Source organism: Acomys minous (assembly GCF_964271855.1).
Source record: "Acomys minous genome assembly, chromosome: 8".
NCBI lineage: Eukaryota > Metazoa > Chordata > Mammalia > Rodentia > Muridae > Acomys > Acomys minous.
Genome location: NC_140489.1, coordinates 116,878,955 through 116,902,180, shown reverse-complemented (window position 1 = coordinate 116,902,180; position 23,226 = coordinate 116,878,955). Strand labels below are relative to the sequence as shown.

Genomic DNA, 23,226 nt, shown 5'->3' with positions numbered 1-23,226 from the left:
GATGTGGCTGAACTCTCTGAGAGCCGGGGGCCGCTGGATATGGAAACGGGGATGCTTCGTGCAGAGCAAAAAGATGATATATTGTAAAAACGAAGGACGGATCCAGGTGCCCCAGGAAGCTCGGCTTTCCCCTAGTGACACCTTAGCGAGGCTCCAGCCTCCCCCTCCGCTGGGCGCTCTCGGCCCTTGGTCGGTCCCACTAGGGCGACCCGGGTCGTCACGTGTTCCTCCAGGTCCCCGGCAGGAGCGTGCATCCTGCCTTGGCTACGCCGAGCCATGGCAGCCCTGCTGAGACCCGCGCGTTGGCTGCTCGGGGCCACGGCAGCTCCGAGCCTCCCACTGTCCCTGCGCCTCCTGGCGAGCTGCCCGGCCCGGCTGTCCACCGTCACCCGCGTGGCGGCCACTGCTGGCCGGCCGGCTGCAGGGTGAGTACCGGACCCCTTCCTCCTGGCGGGCTGCGGCGGACCGGCCGGTGTCTGGCTCGTTCGCTCCAGTTCTGTGGTCCCGGCAGCTCAGGCATGAGCCTCCCACGCTTTGCAGGTGGTTTTGGGTGACTAGGGTTGCGCGACCATGAGAAGGTCATGGTCGAGGGCATGGCTGGCTTCCGGCTTCTCCTTGGGATCCGCCACCTGCTCTCGGACTGAGGACCGCTCTGGAAGCGCAAGGGTTTTTTGGGCGCGGGGGTTGCTGCGGTGGGGGCAGGTAATATGCTTTCCCTGAAGCGTAAGCTACCTGGGTGCTCTTCCACACTGTCACATGTAGTCCTAAGAGCCTTCGGTCCCATCCCTCCCCACCCCTCCACCCGGGGGTGGGGTTTGAAGTTTTGAGTGAACCCAGGGCTTGACATTTGATGATGGTCAGTTCAGGTTTTTGTCTGCGTTTTGTTGAATGGAATTTTCCTTCAGTATTTACGCAGACGTCCTGAGTTGGACATTGTCTCGGAAGGATGCATTAGTGAGCACACGCAAGGTACTCTGTTGGGATCTACGCATGTGTTCAAAAACAAGTCAAATTCCCAGTTAGTGTCAAGGATTTGTCTAAGTACTCCCTCGTGGATTGAGGTTATAGGGAGGTAAGTGTGTCCATTTGACGACTGTTCTAATCACCAGAAAAAAGAAGAGGGAAACTTAGGTACCAGAGAGAACTTGACAAGTGAGTGACCCACAAAAGACCTTTGGGGTCTAGCAAGAAAAATTGAAGAACTAGTGACCTGGAGTGGGGTGCCACGGACTGAGGGTGCTTCGGTTTGTTTGCACTGTGCCATTGGACTAATCACCAACAGCCCAGGCTTTAGTGTCTTTGGGTACACAGGTGGACACGGTACTGCGGTTAAGAGAACTTCCTGAGATGCAGGGCTTGGCATGGAGCAGCAACTGCTTTGTTACTGTAATGGACGTCACTGTCTTCACCGGCCAGCCTGGCACTGTGTGTAATGGATGAAGAAAATGCTTTGTGGTTCCTGAACAGCTGAGTCACACATCTTTGGAGTGATGCTTCTTTGTGCTTTGAGGCTTTGCCTGGCTTTTTTTTTTGTGTGTTCAGCCTGGGCAAGTGAGGCTTCAGAATTCATGCCCCTGCTTTTGCCCGGTCTCTTCGTCCTCCACCCCCTAACTTCCGTTTTGGAGAAGTGCCTGTTCCTTTGACTTTCTCATAGTGACTGCCTCAAGTCATTCACGAGGCCAGAGGCCAGTGTTGGCAGGGCTGTCGCTGATCTTTACTCTTGTGTTTGGGGGAAATGGAACACGTTTTAGTGACGGACTGTTGGTCTGGGTGTCCATCGGCTTTGGATCCCATTTCCTGGCTCATAATCTTAGACCTTGCTGCATAGAACCTAGCCCCTCTGACCCTTCCTTAGGCTTGTCTGTAGTGGAGAGGGGCCAGGTGTCACTGTAAAAGCTCATCTTATTGTCATCCAGGATTCAGGCGTCTCTTCAGAAGCTTTGTCTTAACATGATCCAAAAAGTGACCTTATGGGCCAGCTTTTGTGGCTGGAGAGATGGCTCAGTGGTTAAGAGCACTCACTGTCTGTTCTTCCAGAGAACCTGGGTTCAATTCCTAGCACCTACTTAGCAGCTCACAACTGCCTGTAAGTACAGTTCCAGGGGATCCAACGCCCTCACGCAGGCATGAATGTAGATAAAACACCCTTGCACATTTAATTGTATGCATTTTTAAAAAGAAGAAGAAAAAGGCACTTTCTCTGCAAGCCTGATGACCTTAGTTTGTTCCTCAGGATCCACATGGAAGGAGAGGATGGCTCCTGCAGCTGACCTCCACACGTACACACACACACACACACACACACACACACACACACACACACACACGGGCGCGCGCGCCAAAGAAAAGAAAAAAGGCAGGCAGTGACATTATTACGTCAGAGTCTTGTCTGTTCATGGTGAACATGTGTCATTACCCGGTCTGTGTTTCCTAGATAGAAAGTCAGGTATTTGAGCACAGTGCTTGGTCTTGCGCGAAGAGCTGTGTTTAGGCCACAGCAGGCAGTAATGTTGTATTTGTTCTCTTTCTCTGGACTTTGAACACTTTTCCTACAGTCTCCCAGCCCACAGCTTGTAAGCCTGCCTGCGCCTTTTCCATCTGAAAACCACAGCATTTCTCAGGACTCCTTCTTTCCCGCGGTCTGCTGTCTCCTGTGCTCACCTCCCATTTACTCTCTGCGATGTTCTCATACCTGGTTGAGGCCTCAGTGTCTTTTGAGACAGTGTCTATGTCTATATGTAGGTCTGGCTGTCTTGGGACGTATACCAGGCTGGCTCAACCTCACCTGCCTGTCTCCCAAGGGCTGAAATTTAAGGTGGGTGCCGCATGACCAGAGCCTTAACTTTTTTTTTTTTTAAAGATCCTTTTTGTTTTATGTGTTTGTGTGTGCGGAGGATGTCAGATCCCCTAGAGCTGCACTTACATGCAGGTGCGAGCTGGCTGGCCTGCGTGCTGGGAAGTGAGCGTGAGTCCTCTGGAAGAGCAGGAAGTGTTCTCACCTGCTGAGCCCCTCTTCAGCCCCATTTTTTTTTAAACCATAAAACGCATGCTCCTTGAGGAATACCTAAATTACAGAGCAAAACATGAACCGGCTTCCTTAACTATCATTCAGAGAGAGCCGTTGTTAACCGCTTAGTCTATCTTTCCGAGAGACATTTAATTGGCTTTACTTTATTTTTGCAGAAGACGACGTCATAATTATGCGATCTGTGTTTTGTTCTGGAATCTGGTGGTGGTGCTATCTCTCGCTTGCTTTTCGTGACGTCCCTTGCCTGGCGCTGCCAGCTTCTTGCTTCTCAGGAGTTTTTTGCAGCTGCTTCCTTCCAGTTTCTTTCCATGATTGTGAATTAAATGGTCGTGTACTTGGAGGGTTTGGTGTGTGTGTGTGTGTGTGTGTGTGTGTGTGTGTGTGTGTGTGTGTGTGTGTATTCTCTTTGTAACAGTCCTGGCTGTCCTGGACCAGGCTGTCTCAAAGAATCTGCCTGGCCTCCCGAGTACTGGGATTAAAGGCGTGTGCCACCACACGCCACATACTTGGAAGTTTTGTTGCTGGCAGTGTACGTCTCCTCACTTTGTCCCTCCTTGTAGATGGCCCTTTCAGTTTCAGTGCCTTCGTCACTACTTGCCTCTCCATCACAGGCGGCTGCATAGTTCATCCTGGGTGTGGACTGTCAGTTGGCTAGCTCCTTCTGGCTGAATTACAGGTACTTCAGCCCCAACACAGCTATTCTCCCAAGTCTGGGCTCCGAGCATTGCTGTTTCTGGTACTCAGAAAGGGCCCACACGTGTATCTGCTTCTTTCTCCACTTAGGTCTCATCGGCCGCTTTGATTGACAAGTGATAAGGTCCTGGGAGTCCCACTTCATCTAGAATGGATGCCCATCTCTCGAGCCCCCATCACCCTCTCTCTAGAGTTCCTGCTAACGTGATCGTGTCGTTTCATGTTCACAGTTGAGCACACTGGCTCCGATGTACACAGCCGCTTTTACAGGAGCCGTGGAAGCTGTGCCTCACCTCCTGTCTTTCCGTGCAAGCTGAGTCCTCACCGTACCAAACACTACAATGAGGGCTGAATTTCCTAGTAACCTTAGGACAGTGCAGAATGTGGTTATGAGGTCTGGTCAGGGCCTGGGGCTCTGTGTGTTTTAACAACCCCCAGATGGTAGAGGTGCTGTCGGTGTGGGTCAGGAGGGCCCCACTAGGACAAGGTGCATGCCTTTCTGCTTTTGAATGTGATGCTCAGTCTCCTTGTGGTGGGAAGTCTGCTTCCTCTGATAGATCTTTTCAGTTGCTTCTTGCACTTGGGTTTCCTCATGTCCTCTGAGATCCTGTATGGGTAAAATGCCATTAGTCCTGGCACATACGTAACCTCCGAGTGCTATTACATGTGCCATGCAGACCTGCCCTTAAAGTCAAGGACTTTATCTTGCTGTCTTGCCTCCCTTTATGTCTAATTCTGTTTGTGGAGTAGGTGTCAGACATTTGTTGAATAAGCCAAGGAGCAAGTAGACATTGGAAGAGAGGTATTATGGGATGAAGATTAAAAAGGGCCACTTAGTGACATCTCTGCTGCAGTGCGGTTTTGCACGGCCACCCCGGTTCTGCTCTCCAGAGGTGCTGTGTCTGAGTTAGACTAGTAGGCATTAGTGAGGGAAGATTCTTCTGGCCGTTACCTCTATGAGGAGGGTGAGGAGGCTTTGTTTGTTTTAGAATAATCCTCATGTTTATCTTTCAGAAGAAAGATAAATGCAGAGTGAAGTCTGTGTGAAATTGATCTCGATTGAGGATTGTGGCCCAAAGGTGAAAATTACACATCTCAATGAGAGTTGTCACTGGAAGATAAGAAAACTTTGTGATTAAGACTCGAAGTCTTTTTGGCTTGTCAAACGCAAGACTCAGCCCCTGCGTTCTGTGTGTAGGCTGTGAGTCATAGAAGGCTGTGGCAGTCCCTTAGTGGCCTTACATGCGCAGAAGAAGGTGATACTTGGTTGGGAATTTCTTTTTGTTTGTTTTCTTTTTTCTTTTTCAAGACAGGGTTTCTCTGTGTAGCCCTCCTTGGTTGTCCTGGACTCGCTCTGTAGACCAGGCTGGTCTCGAACTCAAAGCTTCGCCTGCCTCTGCCTCCCAAGTGCTGGGATTAAAGGCATGCGCCACCACCGCCTGGTTGGTCGGTTGGTGATTTCACAAACGGCCGTCCCATTCGTTTTTGGGAAGGAGACTGTCCGTCTGACCACCTGTCCCTCAGTCCGACAGAGTGTGCGCATGTTCTCTTACTGGGTGTGGGTACACGTGCCACAGTGTGCACGTGAAGTCAGTCGACAGCTTTGAAGACCCTGGTCTCTCCTTCCACCATGAGGATCCGGGGACAGAACTCAAGTCAGTCTTTGGTAGCCACCTTTAGCCACCGAGCCACCTCCCAGACCCAAGAGGGAGCTCATGTTCCGTGTGTCTGCAGGGTAAAGAAGTCCATGGCTTGGAAGCCAAGCTTTGTCTTGTGTGGGGTGGTGAACTCTGGCACTGCAGGGGGCAGTTGATTGTCGTGTTAGCGTCATGCTTGATCATGGCAGGGTCATGGCCCAGAGGAGGATTTGGAGTGTGATGGATCTTGACAAAATTTATGCAGACTTAGAAGAGGGCAGCATGGGCAGTGGGGAGCAGTACTGCAGATTGGGGGCCTCAACTAGTGGTCCGGAAGTGAAGGTCTTCCTCTCCTGGAGAGAGCACAGGAGATTGGGGAGGGTGGAGGATGGAGAGAGTAGATTTCCCGTCTGTACAGACCTTATCCTGCCTGTCATGCCTGGTGCCCACAGTCCATCCTCACAGTTGCTGGTGAGTTAGGGATGGAGATCTTTCAGCTTGCGCTCCTGACTCTGGGCTGTTCTCATGTGTGCTCTGGATGCTGAAGGAAATGGCTTCTAGACAGAACGTTCATGTTAAAAAGGTTTTCTTTTTAACAGTGTGTATGTATGTACACACTGGTACAGCTGGCTGCATAGGAAGGCCAGAAGGTGTCAGGGGACCCGGGGTTGCAGTCACAAGTGGTTGTGACCTTTGTGACATGGCTGCTGGGATCCTAACTTGGGTATGCTGCAGCAGAAAGCTCTCTGCCTGAGCTGTCTTTTCAGCTCCATAAAAATGTTGCACAAAATGCATATGAAATCTGGACGAGATCTTTAGAATCTAATCCATGCCATTCTGATTGTATAGATTCTGAAAAATATGTCCTTCGTTTCATATCATCAGATCTAGTTAATGCATTCTCCTGCACTTCCTACCATAGCTAAAACACGGGAGAAGCCTGACACGGGGCGAAAAGGATTGCTGTCTCAGGACAGAGCAGCTGGAAGGACCGCTGGTGTCACTGTGCTCTAAGACTCGTCATAAGGCATGAAACCCTGTTGGGAGAAAGCCGAGTTTGACAAGACTTTTTGGAGAATCATGGTCTTTACAGTAATACATCAAGGAGAAATTTTACAAAATGTTTTAAAAATCTACAAGTTTTCTCTGTGCTTTCACATAGCAAGAGAGCAATTACTTGTTGAGTATTGTTTTATTAGGGGTAAGAGTTACATTACTAGGCTCCCTCACCCCGTTTTCACAAGGTAGGTCTGTGTGTGTAGCAAAGAAGCAGCCAGGGTCTCGTGCGTGTTGGGCCAGGGCTCTCCCACTGAGCTGCGCCTCCATCTCCAGGCAGGCATTTCTTCTGTGGTGAGGAATAGGATGCTTGGGAAGGCTGATGACCTCCCGAGTCATGCTGTCACAGCACAGCTTACATTTGAACAGACTTTGGAAAGCGGTATTAGGATTTCTTCTGACTGATAAAGGAGAAAATGCTGTAGCAAGAGTTTTAGATTATGTTCGCTAAGCTTACTTGCCAGGCCCGTTAGGGACACTTTCTTCGTGTTGCCCAAATGCAGGGCATTTGTTTGTCTGCAGATTTTACTTGTTGTGGGGCCCATTCTGAGTATTTCCTATTTATATATTTACTATCTTCTTCACATTGTTTTTAGGTTTACACTGACATTTAAAGAGTTGTTTGTATTTTATGTGCATGGGTGCTTTGCCCACATGTGTATTTGCTCACCGTGTGCATGCAGTGCCCCTGGAGGCCAGAAGAGGGCATCGGGCCTCCTGGAACTGAAGTTACAGATGGTTCGCTACCATGTGGGTGCTGGGAGTTGAACTTTAGTCTAGAAGAGCAGCCAGTGTTGTTAACCACTGAGCTGTCACTCGAGCCTTTAGACCAACATTTTTATAGCTTTATATTGTCTTAACCAAAAAACCAATAAGAAAAGAACTAGATATGATAGTTATTATTTTTTTAATCTTTTAAAAAGTAAACCCACTGAAAGGGAACACTTTTGTGTAAATGCAGTCTCAAAACCATCTTGCCTAGAAGTGCACTGTAGACTCACTGCAGGACCTCAGTCACTTTTTACAAGTAAGGCTCTTGTGAGGGAAATACTGTGTGAGAGTTTTCCTACGTGTGTTATGTGTGTACCGCATGTGTGCCTGGTGCCCATGCAGGCCAGAGTACGTGTCAGGTGCCCTGGAACTGGATTTAACAGCTGACTATGAGCTGTTGTCATGTAGGTGTTGGGAACTGAGCCTAGTTCCTGGAAGAGCAGCCAGTGCTCTTAACCACTGAGCCATCCATTTCCTTCCTGCCCCTTAAGGCTTAGGCTTAGAGACTTACGCTGTTAGAGAGTATCTGACACAAAACAAACAAACAAAAACCCAAACTCATTTTTTTTCACAGCTTTGGAGGCCTACAATACTATATTAAAAAGTTGACATTGATGAGGTCTTCCCTTTTTAAAAATTTTAAAAGGTGTTGTGTCTGTCTGTCTGTCTGTCTGTGCGCTAATGCATACCAGTATCTGTGGAGTCCAGAAGAGGCCTGCGCTTTCAGGGCTGGAGTTCCAAACATTGGTGAGCTGCCCAGTGTGGGTGCTGGGAATCAAACTTGGGTCCTCTGTAAAAGCAACAAACACTGTTGGCCACTGAAGCTGTCTTCCAACCCCTCTTTTCTTTATTTTTCCCTCCCTCCCTTCATTTCTTTTGAGACAGGGTCTCAATATGTCTTCATTAATGGCCTGTAACTTGCAATGTAGCTGAGGCTGGCTTTGAATGCCCGCCTGTGCCTCCTAAACAGTGAGGTTAAAGGTGTGTGATACCATACAGACACAGACACACACATGAAGGCATGTGTACACGCACTGTGGCTTGCAGATAGAGGAGGTTACAGTTGCAGGAGTTGGTTGTTTTCTCCCATATGGTCCCAGGGATTGAACTTTGGTTATCAGCCTTGGTGGCAAGCTGCCGTTACCCTCTTAGCCACCTCCAGCCTGTTCTTTCCCTCTGGGTGTCATCTGATGGCGAAAGGCAGAAGGCAAGAGAACCTCTTTCTCAAAGCTCTATCTCATCCTCCATTACATTGGCAGTTGATGTCAGCATCAGTTTGGGAGAGGACAATATTCAAACCATAGTGGAAGAGGTTGTAACAATTTGGCCAAAATCTCTAGTGATAATGGCCAGTGCTGTTACCATGGCCCAGGATGACCTGGGACTCCTGGACCCACCTGCCCAGCCTCCTGAGTGTTAGGATTGCGTGTGTGCCACTCTGCCTTGTGGCTCAGACAGCTGTCTGAAACTTACCTACAGGAGACACTGTTACTCTTCTGTCCGAATCTCTTGCTCCTGTTTCTGTTACTACAGCTGAAAGTTTGCAGTGAGAGTCATCAGCTGACTCACTGCCTGGGTAAGGATACTAACACAGGGTGCCTTGTAAATTCAAGTGAACTTGATAAGTGTGCTGTGACAAACATGAAAACAAAACAAAAATCAATTTTAGGATCCTAAATGGCATAAAGAAAGATGATTTTGGAGAAGATGGGTGTGGCTTTTGTGTGAAAATCTTTTGTATTCTGGTTCCAGCAAGGGTGAGAGAGCAGTGAAGTAACTGTGCTGAGGTCTTGGATTTGGGATGGCAGTGTGGACAGCAGTGGAGAAACGGGAAAGGTGAACATACCAGGGTCGTGTTGGCACCGCAGTTTTGAATTGTTGACGAACTAAAACTCAAGTGAGCCTAGCAATGTGCAGCCACGTGTGTAAGCTGGGTGAACATTTCAGAGCAGTGGGTATAGTTCACCATATTGACAGCGTAGCAGAAACTCACGTAGCACGGTCAGGTGGCGAAGGAGAGGTTTTAAGAGATGAATTTAAGATCTCTGTGTCCATAGAATAACGGAACAAGTTGAGCGTGCAGCTGCAGGGCACTGCTCCTGTATTGTCCAGGACGGTCCATAGTCCTAATAAACCCCACACTACCCGCTCCCCTGCCGTTAGAGACGCCCCGTTGTCTGCTGGTCCTTAGTGAGGTTTCCATTTTGACCACTCTGCAGTGTGGCTCCTGCATCGCAGCTGCGTGATGTCACTGATGCTCTTATGCCACATGGGCTTGTGTCAGACAGATGCAAATACTGGTTCTGCCATCACATCTTTAACTAGCCTTTTCTATTATTTGGGCAATATTTGTCAGTTTTCTCATGTATAAGGGCTGGGGACTATCCTACTTCACTGCTACCTAGCATGCGTTAAAATGTAGCTGTTAATAGTATGCTTTTCCCTGTATTTGTATCCTTATCTTTAACTCTGATAGCTCCAAATGCTGGTAGGCTTCTGTATAGAGAAACAGCTCTCATTGGCTGCCGTAGGAGTAAACACTGGATAACTATTTTGAAAGGTGGTTTTATAGACACTTGAAAAGTATTTACCCAAATAAGATCAGCATTTATGTTTTTACACATAGATATGTATATCATCTTTATTCAAAATTGGCAAAAATCACGATAGCCTTTAACATCAAATATTATACACACTATCAAATATTATACATTCATAAAAAGAAATAAACTACCAAACTGTGAAAAGTACTGTTGCTTTCTTTACCTCACACTAGCAAGGCCATAGTGTTAGATGATTATTATAGTAACAAATAACCATTGAGAGCTGTGATGAATGGGACATATGCATCTTCCTTGGTTTGTGGATGGTAACATCATTAAGTCATTCTGGTCACTTAACAAGCAGCTGTCTACACACTTGGACACACATGCCCACACACAGACATGCACACACATACACATACATGCACATGTAGACAGGATATCATCTTATTGGATATATCCCTAGTCCCCTACCATAGTTTCTGACTTATTTCTGTAGTATAATTCTTCTACACATCAATTACAGGCTCTGGGTTACAGGACCATGTAACAGAGCTTTTGATGCCACTTCACGTACCCAGTCAACTTACGGCTTGTTAATAGCATAGGAAAGCAGTGGCTCTGGGGGCGCCGAGGTCAAACCCAGGGCCTGCTGCATGCTAAGCACGTGCTCCATCACTCAGTTACGCACTTAGCCCCTACAGTGTTATTTGTAAACTCACCGCTGACTGCTAAAAAGGTCTACATGCCAGAAAATGTGGTTATCATCCTGAAAGCATTACTGAATTCATATTTCTAGGTATAATGCTTAGTGTAACTTAGTGGCAGCTAAAATTAATATATTCAGGGTAGGTCCTCGATACCATATGTTAAAAGTGAGATCGTCGAATTCTGAGAAAGCCTTTAAAAATCAAAGATTTCTGTCAGTATTATTCCTCACATGTAAGGATTTTGTTTTAGGTCTGATATTTGTAAAGCAAGTGCAGCATTTATTCCCGTAGCATGAGTCACTTCTGGTAGGCACATCTTATATATAGTTCAGTTGTGTAGTAGGCTGGGTCATCGAAATACTGATTTAAGTGAAGAGAGGTGCTTGTTTGGGGATGGCAGTAGCCCAGTTTGTAGGGTGTTGATTAGCATGAGCCCCATCCCTCTACTGTATAACCTGTGGCACAGGCCTGGCATCCCATCAGAGTCGGAAGGAGAAACCGATGTTCAAAGTCATTGCTGGTTCTATAGGGAGTTCCAGGCCAGCCTGGACTAAGGGAGACCCTGCCTTAAAAAAACTAAAAAAACATTGTCCTTCTGTAAAAACATGTATTCTTCTCATCTGGGCTAGTTTCTTATCTGACACCTTCAAAAATAATAATGTTTAAGGCCAGAAATAGAGTTGTGTCCTTGACGGTCACTACTTTATAGAGAGTGAGGGCCGTATGAAAACAGCGTGCTGACAGGCGCAGGGCTGTGACACTGAGATGCTTCTGTCTACTTAGACGCTTGGAAATGATGGGGCTCGGGATCCGGTAAAGTAGACGCACAGTTTTAACTTGGAATAAACTTCCTTTTCTAGGCTAAATAACTGATTTATAATCTTAAGCTCATAATAAACTTATGCCCAGAAAAACCTTGAAGGTTGTTTTAGAATTTGAAGTCCACCTTGGCCCTTTGTCTCCTTTATGCAGAAGAGAAGAGTTTGTCGTACAAGCTGCTTCATTTTCTTTCATTAAGGAAACATTTTAGCTTCTTAGTTTGAAATGGCTTCATGTTGGAGGTTATCAATACACCCAGGTTCACTCCAGGAGTTTTGCTATGCTGTGTGTGTGTGTGTGTGTGTATGTGTGTGTGTGTTTAAAAGCCAAAATCAAAACCGAGTATTTTTGCTGTTGCGTGGCAATTTTAATTACCTAGTGACCGTCAGGACTTGGTATAAAGCTCACACAGATGGTGCCCTGTCTAGATAGCAGTGTACTTACTTATTAGTTGTATTTCCTCTTACAGAGAGCTGCTGAGCCAAGCCAGGCTGTATGCCATTGTTGCTGAGAAGAGGGCTCTTTCGGAGGAGCCAGCTCCTATGGGAAGAAGTAACAGTCAGTTTGACTGGGCTCTAATGAGGCTGGATAATTCTGTCCGAAGAACGGGCCGCATTACAAAGGGACTTCTGCAGAAAGTCTTTGAGAGCACATGCCACTCAGGTATTTCCGTTTCTCTGAAGGGGGACGTTTTAGTGGGCGCCTGGCAGCTCGGTGTGCTGAGCATCATTTGATGTGTCCGCTTTGACTGTGAGCCTGCTAACCTTCAGCTCCTGCAGGCAGTTTGAAGTAACATGAAAGTATTTTGTTTAAGACTTCATTTCAGAGTCAGCAAATAAAAACATTGGTTTACTTCCCCTGGTTTCTCGAGTGGCTTTCTGGTTGAAGGAAGGCACCAGGTTTCCTTGTCTTCCCTTGTGTGGTGTCACCTTTTCTGAGGTGGCCACGGTGAAGACTGAACGCCATTGCCCTTCTGTCCCAGTCAGCTGCTGAGCAGGTAGCTCACCCTGACCTGGACAGTCGCACAGGAGCTTCAGGTTCTGCAGTCCCAGGCTCCTCCCATCTCCTCACAAGTACAAAGGCAAAGAGTCTAAACTTCCAGAGCCCGTGTGCGGGCGTCTGCTCTGTCAGGAGGTGTACTGGAGGCTCCGTGACACTTCAGCCCCGTGCACCCAAGACCCTAACTTCCTGATGTACTCAGAGCTGTTCAGCTGTCACTACAACTTTCCACTGTCACCCCTAGTCACCCTCCCCCGCCTTTCCCATCCTAGGCACCCACAGGTGTGTTTTCTGCCCCGTTACTCCGGATGCCCTTGTAGATGGAGTTATAGAATATGTGCTTGGTTTTGTTTCATCTTAACGTCCGCTGGAAGGGACCATGGAGGTGAAGTTTAAGTCTGATGATGAGTTCATGTCTGCTTTGTGTCGTTTCCATAAGCGGCTGAGGCCTTAGCCTTGGAGCTGTAGTGTGCACTGCTTGCTGGACTCGTCAGGCTTACGGAGTATGTACGTTTGACAGTCGTAGCTCTTACAGCGGACAACTGTTAACATTCTCGGTGGTAATGTTTAGCAGTGTTTGGGACTGGGTTGTGTTTGGGTACTGCTCTCTTGTCTTTGGCGAGCCAGGAGATGCATAGATAATTAATGGATGTTTTCCTTGATCTCTTTGAAAAGCTTGCAGCTTTTAAAGTGAGTTATAAACTTCAGATGCAGCTTTGATATTTACTTCCATGTCACTGATCCTGTTGCCTCTGACCTGTTAACTTTTTTTTTTCTGCAGGTAGCCCAGGAAGTAATCAAGCCTTGCTTCTGCTGCGCAGCTGTGGTTCGCTCTTGCCTGAGCTAACTCTTGCAGAAAGGACAGAATTTGCTCATAAGATATGGGACAAACTTCAGAAATTAGGTATGATCATTTTAGCACATGACATGAGTAAAGGTGTAGGTTCCCCCCCCCCCCCCATTTCACTAAAAGTGTTCTTCACGTAAGTATTATAATACCTATTTCATTTTATCCTAGGGCTTGTTGATTCAGTAATCTGTTGGCAGTGTGTTTATTTGATAAGTTGTCAGTTGTAACTCAGCCTACAATATCAGTACTGTTAAGATGTGGGTCCAGATGCACTTTTCTCTGGCTTATTACAGTAGCAGGGGGCTGGGATCAATCTTAGTGCTGTCACTAGGGGTCAGAGGAGAAAATGATGGAGATTCTGTGATAGAATATCATGGCTCTTCACACATTGGTGAGACAGACATAAGAATTCAGCTGCTGAACAGCACACTGTGTGCCACCATCCGTAAGCAGTGCGTTTTCTATGTGCATGCACTCACCGAAGTGTCCCTTGTCTGGACGGATGACAAACAGTGCATCTTGTCATTGCTGACACTGTGTCAGGCAGGGCTTTACTGTGCTGCCCTGGCCAGCGTGGAACCTGCTCACAGGGTCTGCCTCCCAGTGCTGGGGTTAAAGGTGCGTGCCACTCGCCTGCCTAAATACCTTGTTTGTCTTTTAAAATGCTGACCCAACTGCAGCACAGGGGCACATGTCCTTAATCCCAGTGCTGGGAGATAGGCAGCTTGTAGGTTCTTAACTCTATTGGTCTGAGAGCCTGGAATGTTAATGTATAGTAATTAGCTGCACATATTAAATGAGAAATCCGCACCTTTTCTAATTATAAAATCCTTAGGATTTAGTTAAGGACAGCAAAAACCCATGAGCCGTCTGGGCTAGCCTTTGCTGTACAGTTGTAGGAAAAGCTGTAGGATGAATAATGATCTTTACCCACAGCTCTGAATCTGCTTACTTTAAAACTAAAATAGACTTATGTATCTATTGGATTTCACAATGGGAGAGAATTTTAAGTATAAAGGCAGCAGAAAAGAGGTAATAATTTAAGTATAAAAAGAAGTTTTTGGTTGGTTAGTTTTTTTGTTTGTTTGTTTTGTTTTGGGTTTTGAGACAGGGTTTCTCAGTGTAGCTTTGGCTAAACTGACTTGCTTTGTAGGCCAGGCTGGCCTTGAACTCAGTGATCCACCTGCCTCTGCCTTCCTGAGTACTGGGATTACAGGTGTGTGCTACTGCACCTGGCAACTAAAAAGAAGTTTATGACTGTATAAAGACAACCTGCTGGGTCATTTAATGCTGCTCATATGTGTATATTTTTAGGGCTAGCCATGTCTTTAGTTATGGCACTGGAGAGGTGGAGGGAGGTAGATTTCTGTAGTTTGAGACAAGACAGCGAGATACCGTGTCTTAAAGAAACAAATAAAAAAAGGGTGAGAAGGGGGCGAGGAGAGAGGGTAGTTTCTAAGAACTAGCATGTGCAAAGGTCTCGGTGTCACACAGAGCAGAATTCTGTGACACTAACTGTATAATTAAAAAACATGCTAAGATGGGAGAAATATTTGCAAAATTGACTGTATTCTAAAATGCAAAGTGCCCATATACAACAGGAATAATAGTACCTCAAGTATATTGCTTCTGGTTGTAATTTTTTCCAAAGATTTTCCTTGATGTTGCCATCTTGATGGATCCTTGATGAGTGTGGAGTCCGTTGCTCTTCATCAGCAATAACCCTTGAGAGAAACTTGTTGAATTCATATTTCCATAAGCCTGCCCATTAAATAGGAAACATGAACAGTTCAGAAGCCAAATGACCAGTCATGTTTATAGTGAAAGATTCTAGTAGGTCATTCCCAGCCTCCCATTTCTATTATAAGTTAAATATAAGTTTAACACAACATTTTAAGATTAGTACTTGGGAGTGTTGGACATGAATGTGCAGGTGTCTGGGCACAATTGTATGCATGTGTATGGAGGTCAGAGGTCACCCTAAAATGTACCAGGTACCATCCACTTTTTCTTTTGTTGAGACAGGGTTTCTCTCTCTCTCTCTCTGATCTGGCCTACTCGTTATGTCTGGCTGCATGGCCAGCAAGCCCTAGCAAATTATCTGTCCATGCCTCTCAAAAAGTAGAGTTACAATTATGCCTAGTGTATTAGTTAATTTTTCTTTTGCTGTGATAAAATACCCTGATGGAAGCAACTTTATTTGATTTATTTTGGCTCACAATTTCAGAGTAAAGGTCATTATTTGCTGAGTAATCAAGACAGTAGAATCCAGAGAGAGCTGGTCACATTGTTTCCATGTGAGGCTGTTGAACTCCCTTTTGTACAGCCTGGATCCCAGCCTAGGGAATGGTGCCACCCACAGTGGTAGGCCTTCCAGCCCCGTGAACCTGATTAAGGTGATTTGTCCCCAGGTGAAGGCCTTCTCACTCGAGTTACCCTAATCAAGATAATCCCTTGCAGTACTAAAGAGATTAGACTCTGTGGTGGTGCATGCCTGAAATCCCAGCACTTGGGCGACAGAAGCAGAGGGTTCACTATAGGGTTTGATGCAAGCTTGGCCTACATACCAGATTCTAACCCATTCAGAGGGTACATAGCAAGACCCAGTGACAACATAAAAAGAGATTAGCCTCAGTTTATGCTACTGAGGTTTAATTAAATCTCTTGTCATGTAGGTGGCTTTAGAGAATTAGAAAGAGTCATCTTCCTCACCTGTAAAGTGTTATTTCCCTGAAAGCTGTGAAGAATAACCAAACATTTACATGTGGACAACTTAGCATAGTTCCTGAAAAAGTGTCTGCATATATTAAAGTGGAAACAAGGAAGAGTTTATTTACTGCAGCTGCCTAGGAGCTTATAAACTGATCCCAGATAATGAGCACAGGCAGTATGACCGTATACAATCAATTGACCAAGGATAAAACATTTCCTGAAAGTTAAATACAATGGGTATTCCATTCAGATGTGCCCAGTCTGTGACCTAAAGGTCACATGCATCCCAGGTTAGCTGTGAGTACAGCCCCAGTACATGAGTAGGTGAGAGAGTCATACTGCACTGCCAAAAAGTTGGACACCACTCTTAGAATGATAGAATGACCATGATGTCATTTGAAGGTAGGATAAGCTGCGTGGTCGTCCTCACATGTGACCTAGGCAGTACCGCGTGGAAGAGGACAAGGATGTTAGACAATGGGTAAATAATGCTAGCAGGCCGGACATGGTGTTCACATGGAAGCAGGAGCAGGTCTTCCTGGCAAAGGCTTTGGGTGACCTGGTAAAGATTAAGACTTTATAAAGGAATGGTAGTCATCGGTGGCTTGTAGGGATTGCTTTGTATAGGAATGCCTCTGTTGCTTCTAAATACAAAAGGATTGCCAGCGAGTTCGCACATGAAGACAGTCCTGTGTTCATAAGGAAGTGTCCATCAGTATCTGCAGAGTTTAGTTGTAGTAAGGATAGGCTGTTAAATGCTTTTCTAAATATTTGGTTTACATTTCATTAATAGGTACTGTGTATGATGTCAGTCATTACAATGCTTTACTTAAAGTGTATCTTCAAAATGAATACAAATTCTCACCTACTGATTTCCTGGCAAAGATGGAAGGAGCAAACATCCAGCCAAATCGAGTAGGTACTGCTGTTGTGGATGCAAGCAGCCATATCCACTTTTGTTATTTTCTAGAAGAAATGTTTATGCATGAAAATGTTAAGCAGCCCATTTCATCACAGGTCACGTACCAGAGGCTGATTGCTGCCTATTGTAATGCTGGAGATATCGAAGGTGCCAGGTAGGTCTTCCTGTAAATGCCGGCCATCTTCAGTTTCATTTTCATTTATCTGTTTTGTGTGTGAAATTATGTTCTTTATGAAGGTAATTATTTCAGAAGTATTTTAATGTAGCAAATTTAGTTGTTTTTGTTTTGGTTTTGGTTTTGGTTTTGGTTTTTCGAGACAGGGTTTCTCTGTGTACCCTTGGCTGTCTTAGACTCACTTTGTAGACCAGGCTGGCCTCGAAATCACAGTGATCTGTCTGCCTCTGCCTCCCAAGTGCTGAGATTAAAGGTGTGGGCAACCACGGCCAGCAAATTTAGTAATGATTTAAATAAAATGAAATTATTGTATTAAAGGGAAAGAAGTAAAAGTTGCAACTGGTCAGAACAGAAATGCAAATTGTTAAGATGCAAATGGAATTTCCTTTATAAAACCTACTTCCTAAGGGAACTATCATCAGCCATTTAAACTGTTCGTTTATAAAGTAGGAATATTTTCTTTATTTGCTGATTCAGGTACAATCAGTTGGAGTATTTCTCTACTTAAATGAAATGTATTGCTATTTTAATATGGAAGTTTAGGAAATAAGGAATGGGTTGGAATCGTACAGTCTTATTTTTGACTCAGTGTATTGATCCCCCTAAATTAATCCTCATTTCCCTCTTGCCATGCTAGGCACTGAGCTTAGGGCCTCTCACACGACCTCAGTAAGTACGTGCCTCTCCACTCAGCCGTAGGCCTAGTTTACTTAGTAGTTTTAACAAGAGTATTCAAATTATTCATACTCCAAGGAATAAAATTTCACAAGAAGAGGATTATTTTTCGCTTTGATGGTTTGTTTGTTTGGTTCATTTTCGTCTTTGTTTTAACAAGGACGTATTATGATGCTAAACAGCAGTAACTTAGGGCCCAGTTCATGCACACATCGTAGCAGGTCTCGTTGATAAATGTCACTTCTTTTATTTCAGCAAGATTCTTGGATTCATGAAAACGAAGGACCTTCCCGTCACCGAGGCGGTGTTCAGTGCTCTTGTTACGGGGCATGCCAGAGCTGGGTAATTGTCTGTCCTCCTGGGTTTTGGTTTGTCAGCGAGGGCTACATCCTAGAGAGTTAATTGTAGAGAGCTCAGATCACAGTTGCTTACTGTTCCAAACACTGGTGTGAGGTGGCGCATAATGGCATCTTTATAATGTCCTCTGAAATTTGTTACACATTATTTACAGTTACTTAGTGCTGAAAGTTGGGCTTGATCTGAGGTAATTAAATAATAAAGTTCACTGATCTAAGAAGTATTTTTATTTTTCTCGAGTAATCTACTCTGATGTTCCTAGGTAAACCTGTACCCTTGCATTCCTAGTGAAAGAGGGAGCCTTAATTCATACCTTTGTAAACTATTGCATGTGGGGGTGAAGTTACCGGTAAACATTTCAGGCGGTTATGGTTTCAGAAATGCGTAACCAGGGTAATGAACATTTGTCCCCTGGGGGTGTGGTTCCAACTATTTAAAAGGATTGATTTAATGAGCTTAGGCAATATGTTTTAGGTTGACTAATTATATTCAGCAATCTTATGTCTTCTTTGAACTAATTTATAGAGATATGGAGAATGCAGAAAATATTCTCACAGTGATGAAAGAGGCCGGCATTGAGCCCGGGCCAGACACGTATCTGGCCTTGCTGAACGCATATGCTGAGAAGGGTGACATTGACCACGTTAAGCAGGTATGGTTCATGCTCTGCAAGTCAGTACTGAAGTCGTTAAATGAGCCTGTGTGACACTTTATGTGAAGCAAAAACAAACAGCTGAGCATGTGTCTGTTCTAAAGCTTTTGCCTTTTAAAGAGTAATACTCAAAGAAATTCTTAGTTTGGTACTTTGATGATGGTACATGATGGTTCCTGTTGGATTAGGATATTGAGTCTTGTTATTTTACTTAGCTTTCATACTAATACTTTATCATCCCAATTACTACAACCATCTCTAGATTCTGGAGAAAGTGGACAAGTCGGACCATTATCTTATGGACCGTGATTTGTTGCAAGTTATTGTTAGCTTTAGTAAGGCTGGATATCCTCAGTACGTCTCAGAAATTTTGGAAAAAATTACCTATGAAAGAAGATATATTCCAGGTATGTGGAATTCTTACGTTGCTGACTTTTGCTAATACCTGAATTCCTTACATGGTATACACATGGTGCCACTGTATCTTATGTATCATATCCTTTTGGCATTTGCAGTTCTTAATTTTTTTCTGGAAAAGTAGAAAAAACATTCACTTATTTGTGTTTTGGGGTGTGCACATACCACACAACATGTGTGGAATCACAGAGGGAGACTTGCCGGAGTCAGGTCTTTTCTGGGGAGGGAACTCGTGTCATAAAGCTTGGCACAGGCACCTGCATCTCCTCAGCCGTGCTGCTGGCCCTATTTTCCCTTTCCTGTTGATTACAATTTAAAGGGATTGCTGGTGTAGTAAGGACAGGTGTCTTGTTCTCTTTCAGATGCCATGAACCTAATTCTGCTTTTAGTCACGGAGAAGCTTGAGGACACTGCGTTCCAGGTGTTGTTGGCGTTGCCTGTGGCCAAGGAGGAGCAAGGGAACGCCTTCGGCAGTTTCTTCTTGCGGCACTGCGTGACTGTGAACACGGTACTCCGCCTGTTTGCACTCTGTAGAGTGTGTGGCTAGCCGTGGAGTGAAATTATAAACAACACAAAACTTTCCTAGTGTTGAAGATTTCTGGATAAAAAGGAAAAATTCAGATTTTTCTTCTTTTTTTTTTTAATTGCCAAAGGGATTGACTATTTGTAGAAAATCAAGCATCAGACCGTGCCATTTGGCTGATTTTGTGTCTCTTTCCTTAGCCCGCTGAGAAGCTTATAGACTACTGTAAGAGGCTGAAGGAAGCCAAGGTGCACAGCTCTTCGCTGCAGTTCACTCTCCATTGTGCGCTACTAGCAGGCAACACCGGTACTGTCCGCTTGTAGTTAAGACCAACATCAGGAACTTTTCTGAGGTACCTTGGTGATATATTGCGAGATTTTTTTTTCTTTTTCTTTTTTCCAGCTTTGGCAAAAGCGGTGATGCAGGCTCTGAAGGAAGAGGGCTTCCCTGTCCGAACTCACTACTTCTGGCCACTGCTTGCTGGGCATCAGAACACAAAAAACGTCCAAGGTGAGGTTTGTCTTTTTCTGGAGTCATAATTGGGCAGAGTCATTGCAAGTAAACACACGTCTGTTCGAATTCTTTGAGCACACTTATTTCTGAGAATTAGATATCTTGAGAAATTGGAATTGTGTTAAATAATACTCCTAAACAAACATTCAAACTTGTGAGTGTAGCTGTAAGCAGTCTCTAGCCATAGTCACGTCCTGTGTAATGGAGCTCACAGAGCAGAGCGTGTCCACTTCCTCTGCGGGCCGGCACTGTGGTGTGCCTGCCACCTGACAGCCTGGTGATGGAAGAGCGGAGCGCTCACTCTTGCAGCTTCTTAAGTACATTTAAGCATTTAGTAGACTTTTCCCTGTACACATGGGATGTCTATAGGATATGAATAAAATGGAACAAATATTAAATTTTAGAGCACGGGATCTAATTCTTTGGTTTGCATTACTGGTAATCAGAAAAAGTAGTCTCGTAAAAAGAGGCTTTTAACAGAAGTACCTCCCCCTTGGGGAAACAAAAATGGTCCCTTTTCATTTTATCTCGCAGGGTAATGTGCTGTGGAGTGAGATGCAGGGTTGTTAGTGTGACACTGGGTGACAAACAGAATGCACAAACAACAAAAAAGTGCTTTTAGCAGACTTTCACATTGCAATTTTATTTTAAATATATAGTCATCTTATGGCTTAGAGGAAATAGTAAAACAAGTATTCCCTAATTGTTCCTGGTTATAAACGTCTCTAAATCCTTTTTAGGAAAGTCTTTGTGAAAGCAGCATGTGAGTTGATTAACTCTTTGTATACCCTACAGTTATGAAGAAGCAGGAGGTGACCTTTCACCTGCTACTTCCTATCACAGAAAGTTGACAGCTTTACCTCAGGCTCTGGGGATGCTGGTATTACCCACCTTTACACAGATAGCAAAACACTCTGGTGCCTTCTGAAAGGCCTGTCTGCCAGCTAGGCTTCCTGACTGCACCGTGTTGTAATGTCTGCAGCCGAGTTGGCTACTGCATTGTTCCTAGGTAGTAAACGTGAGAGAAGGAAGCTGTTTCTAGCTGGAGTGAGATGAGCCTGTGGAAGAGGAGCTTATGTTGCATTGGTCTTCCCTTCAGATCTCAGAATTGAGACTTTGACGATGCTTTGTTGAAAGCTCACATTCGTTTTTTAGGGAGCTGAGAGGCAAAGGGGTTCAGTGGCTGACCCCAGGTTGCTGTTAGGATGTCTGGATTCAAAAAGACTTATGCGCTTTGAAATACTGCTTCACGGCATCTGCTCAGTAACTATCGGCATTCTTAGTTTCACATTAAGGATGTCTTAAGATCTGGAACAAGATTTTTAAACCAACCCAAGTCTTACTTGTAAAAACACAGAAGCCTGTGCTTTAGTGGTGGCGTGACGGCACGTGAGAGTGTCACTTGTCCTTGAGCTGTTCAGAGCCGTCTGCTCCCTCTAGAGCCCCTCTGCTGCAGGTCCTGAAGACAGCGGTGTGTGCGGTGCAGTCTTAGGTCTAAGTCTAGGGCTGTGTGTTTCTGTCCCTTCATGTCAGCCTAGAACTCGCCATTCTCACTAGCAAAAGGGAGCTGCTCTGTGTCCAGTCGACATCCAGGGTAAGCTGGTGGACAGGCGGCGGCGGCTGCAGCCACAGCAGCTGCCCAGGAGCGTTTCATAAGGAACGAGAAGAGCCCTCAGGAAACAAGTCGGATGAATTGAACCAAGGTTTCAATAACAGGAAGATGGTATATCTGTTGAATTTGAGGCAGGAATTTCACCATCACAAATCTCCAAGAAGATTCTTTTGAGTTCTTTTACTACCACGTTTCTCTGTGGCACAAATAGAAAAGTCGCTCATTAGAATATTTATTACATTTTCATCAAGCAGGCATAAGTGAGAGGAAAAGCTCCGGCCTGAACTTTGTTTGATATAGTTAGGAAGCATGAAAATAAAGAATGTGAAAGGCTGAGCAGGGCGTGGTGCCGCACCCCTTTAATTGGCACTCTGGAGGCTGTGGCAGGTGGGTCGAGGCCAGCCTGGTCTATGGGTTCCAGGATAGCCAGAGCTACAGAGTGAGACTCTGTCGCACCAACAACCAAGAATATGGAGGGAAGTTGTTTATATGAGGGGGTGTCCATTGGATTTTGCCTCCAAATAAAGTGAGCATATTTGATTGATTATAGAGGTTGTGGAGTGGACCAGACAAATCATGTCTGTTTCTCTAGGGTTTGGGTTATGTTAATTGTTTTGTTTTGTAGACAGACAAAGTACTGAGGAAATTTTTTGCTAATTCAGAGAACAGGCAGACTAAACCTTGTGACTTCCCCGAATTCCAAGTTCTTCACCTCAGCCCTGCTGTGTTGTATCTCACAGGAATAATGGAAATCCTCAAAATAATGAAGGAAATGGGAGTAGATCCTGACCAGGAAACATATGTGAATTACGTGTTCCCATGCTTTGATAGTGTAAAGTCGGTCCGAGCTGCTTTGCAGGTGGGTACAAGTGTGCTTTTAATGCTATGCTTGAAGAAAACACTCCTTTCCCCCAGTGTTTCATTATCCTTTAAAAAGGAAAAGAAAAGCACCATCGAGTGGCGAACTCAGTGTGGTCTTGGGTATGCAGTTTTTAAGGCTTTATAAATGCACTGGTTAGTGTATGTAACAGTGTAACAGCTCTCACATAAAAAAACTAAAGAGCATCTTATGTGTTGATAGGACTGTGTCCAGAGAGCGGAGACATTAAAAAGATTCACTCCCCTGTCTCATCTTGGAAACTGGAATTTTCGTGTTTTGGAAAGCAATTTATTTCTCCCGAAATAAATTGTTAGTAGGATATTTGTTATTCTGCATCTGAAAATCATCTCTGCTTTACTTTGAGACATTGTGTTCTATCGTGCTTCTTGAACCTTCCAGGGTAGGCAGGCTGTTGATGAGTGTCATCTAAGAGCCGACTGGTGAGAGGTGGCTCAGCAGTTAGGGGCGCTGACCACTCTTCAAGAGGACCCAGCTTTGACTGCCCACTGGTAGCTCGTGTCTGTGTGTAACTCCAGTACCAGGAGAGTTGACACTTCTTCTGGCTTCCATAGGCATGAGGCACGCATGGTACACAGACATGAGTGCTGGCAAACACTTGTATCGTACAAGAACTGATTTTCTAACTTTAAAGCTAAGTGCTGTATGTACAGTTAGGAGCAGC

General features: G+C 45.2%; 1 protein-coding gene across 1 annotated transcript in view; it reads left to right on the top strand.

The window, feature by feature from the left end:
- The first annotated feature begins 203 nt into the window (after positions 1-203).
- LRPPRC (leucine rich pentatricopeptide repeat containing) overlaps positions 204-23,226 on the top strand; it is an 84,255-nt gene continuing 61,232 nt past the window's right edge. The window contains exons 1-12 of the mRNA XM_084792252.1: positions 204-425; positions 11,727-11,920; positions 13,038-13,160; positions 16,612-16,733; positions 16,836-16,894; positions 17,846-17,932; positions 18,473-18,599; positions 18,862-19,006; positions 19,379-19,524; positions 19,740-19,845; positions 19,942-20,049; positions 22,405-22,523. Coding sequence (XP_084648378.1) covers positions 277-425; positions 11,727-11,920; positions 13,038-13,160; positions 16,612-16,733; positions 16,836-16,894; positions 17,846-17,932; positions 18,473-18,599; positions 18,862-19,006; positions 19,379-19,524; positions 19,740-19,845; positions 19,942-20,049; positions 22,405-22,523 — 1,485 coding nt within the window. The 5' untranslated portion in view covers positions 204-276. The remainder of the gene's footprint in view (positions 426-11,726; positions 11,921-13,037; positions 13,161-16,611; positions 16,734-16,835; positions 16,895-17,845; positions 17,933-18,472; positions 18,600-18,861; positions 19,007-19,378; positions 19,525-19,739; positions 19,846-19,941; positions 20,050-22,404; positions 22,524-23,226) is intronic.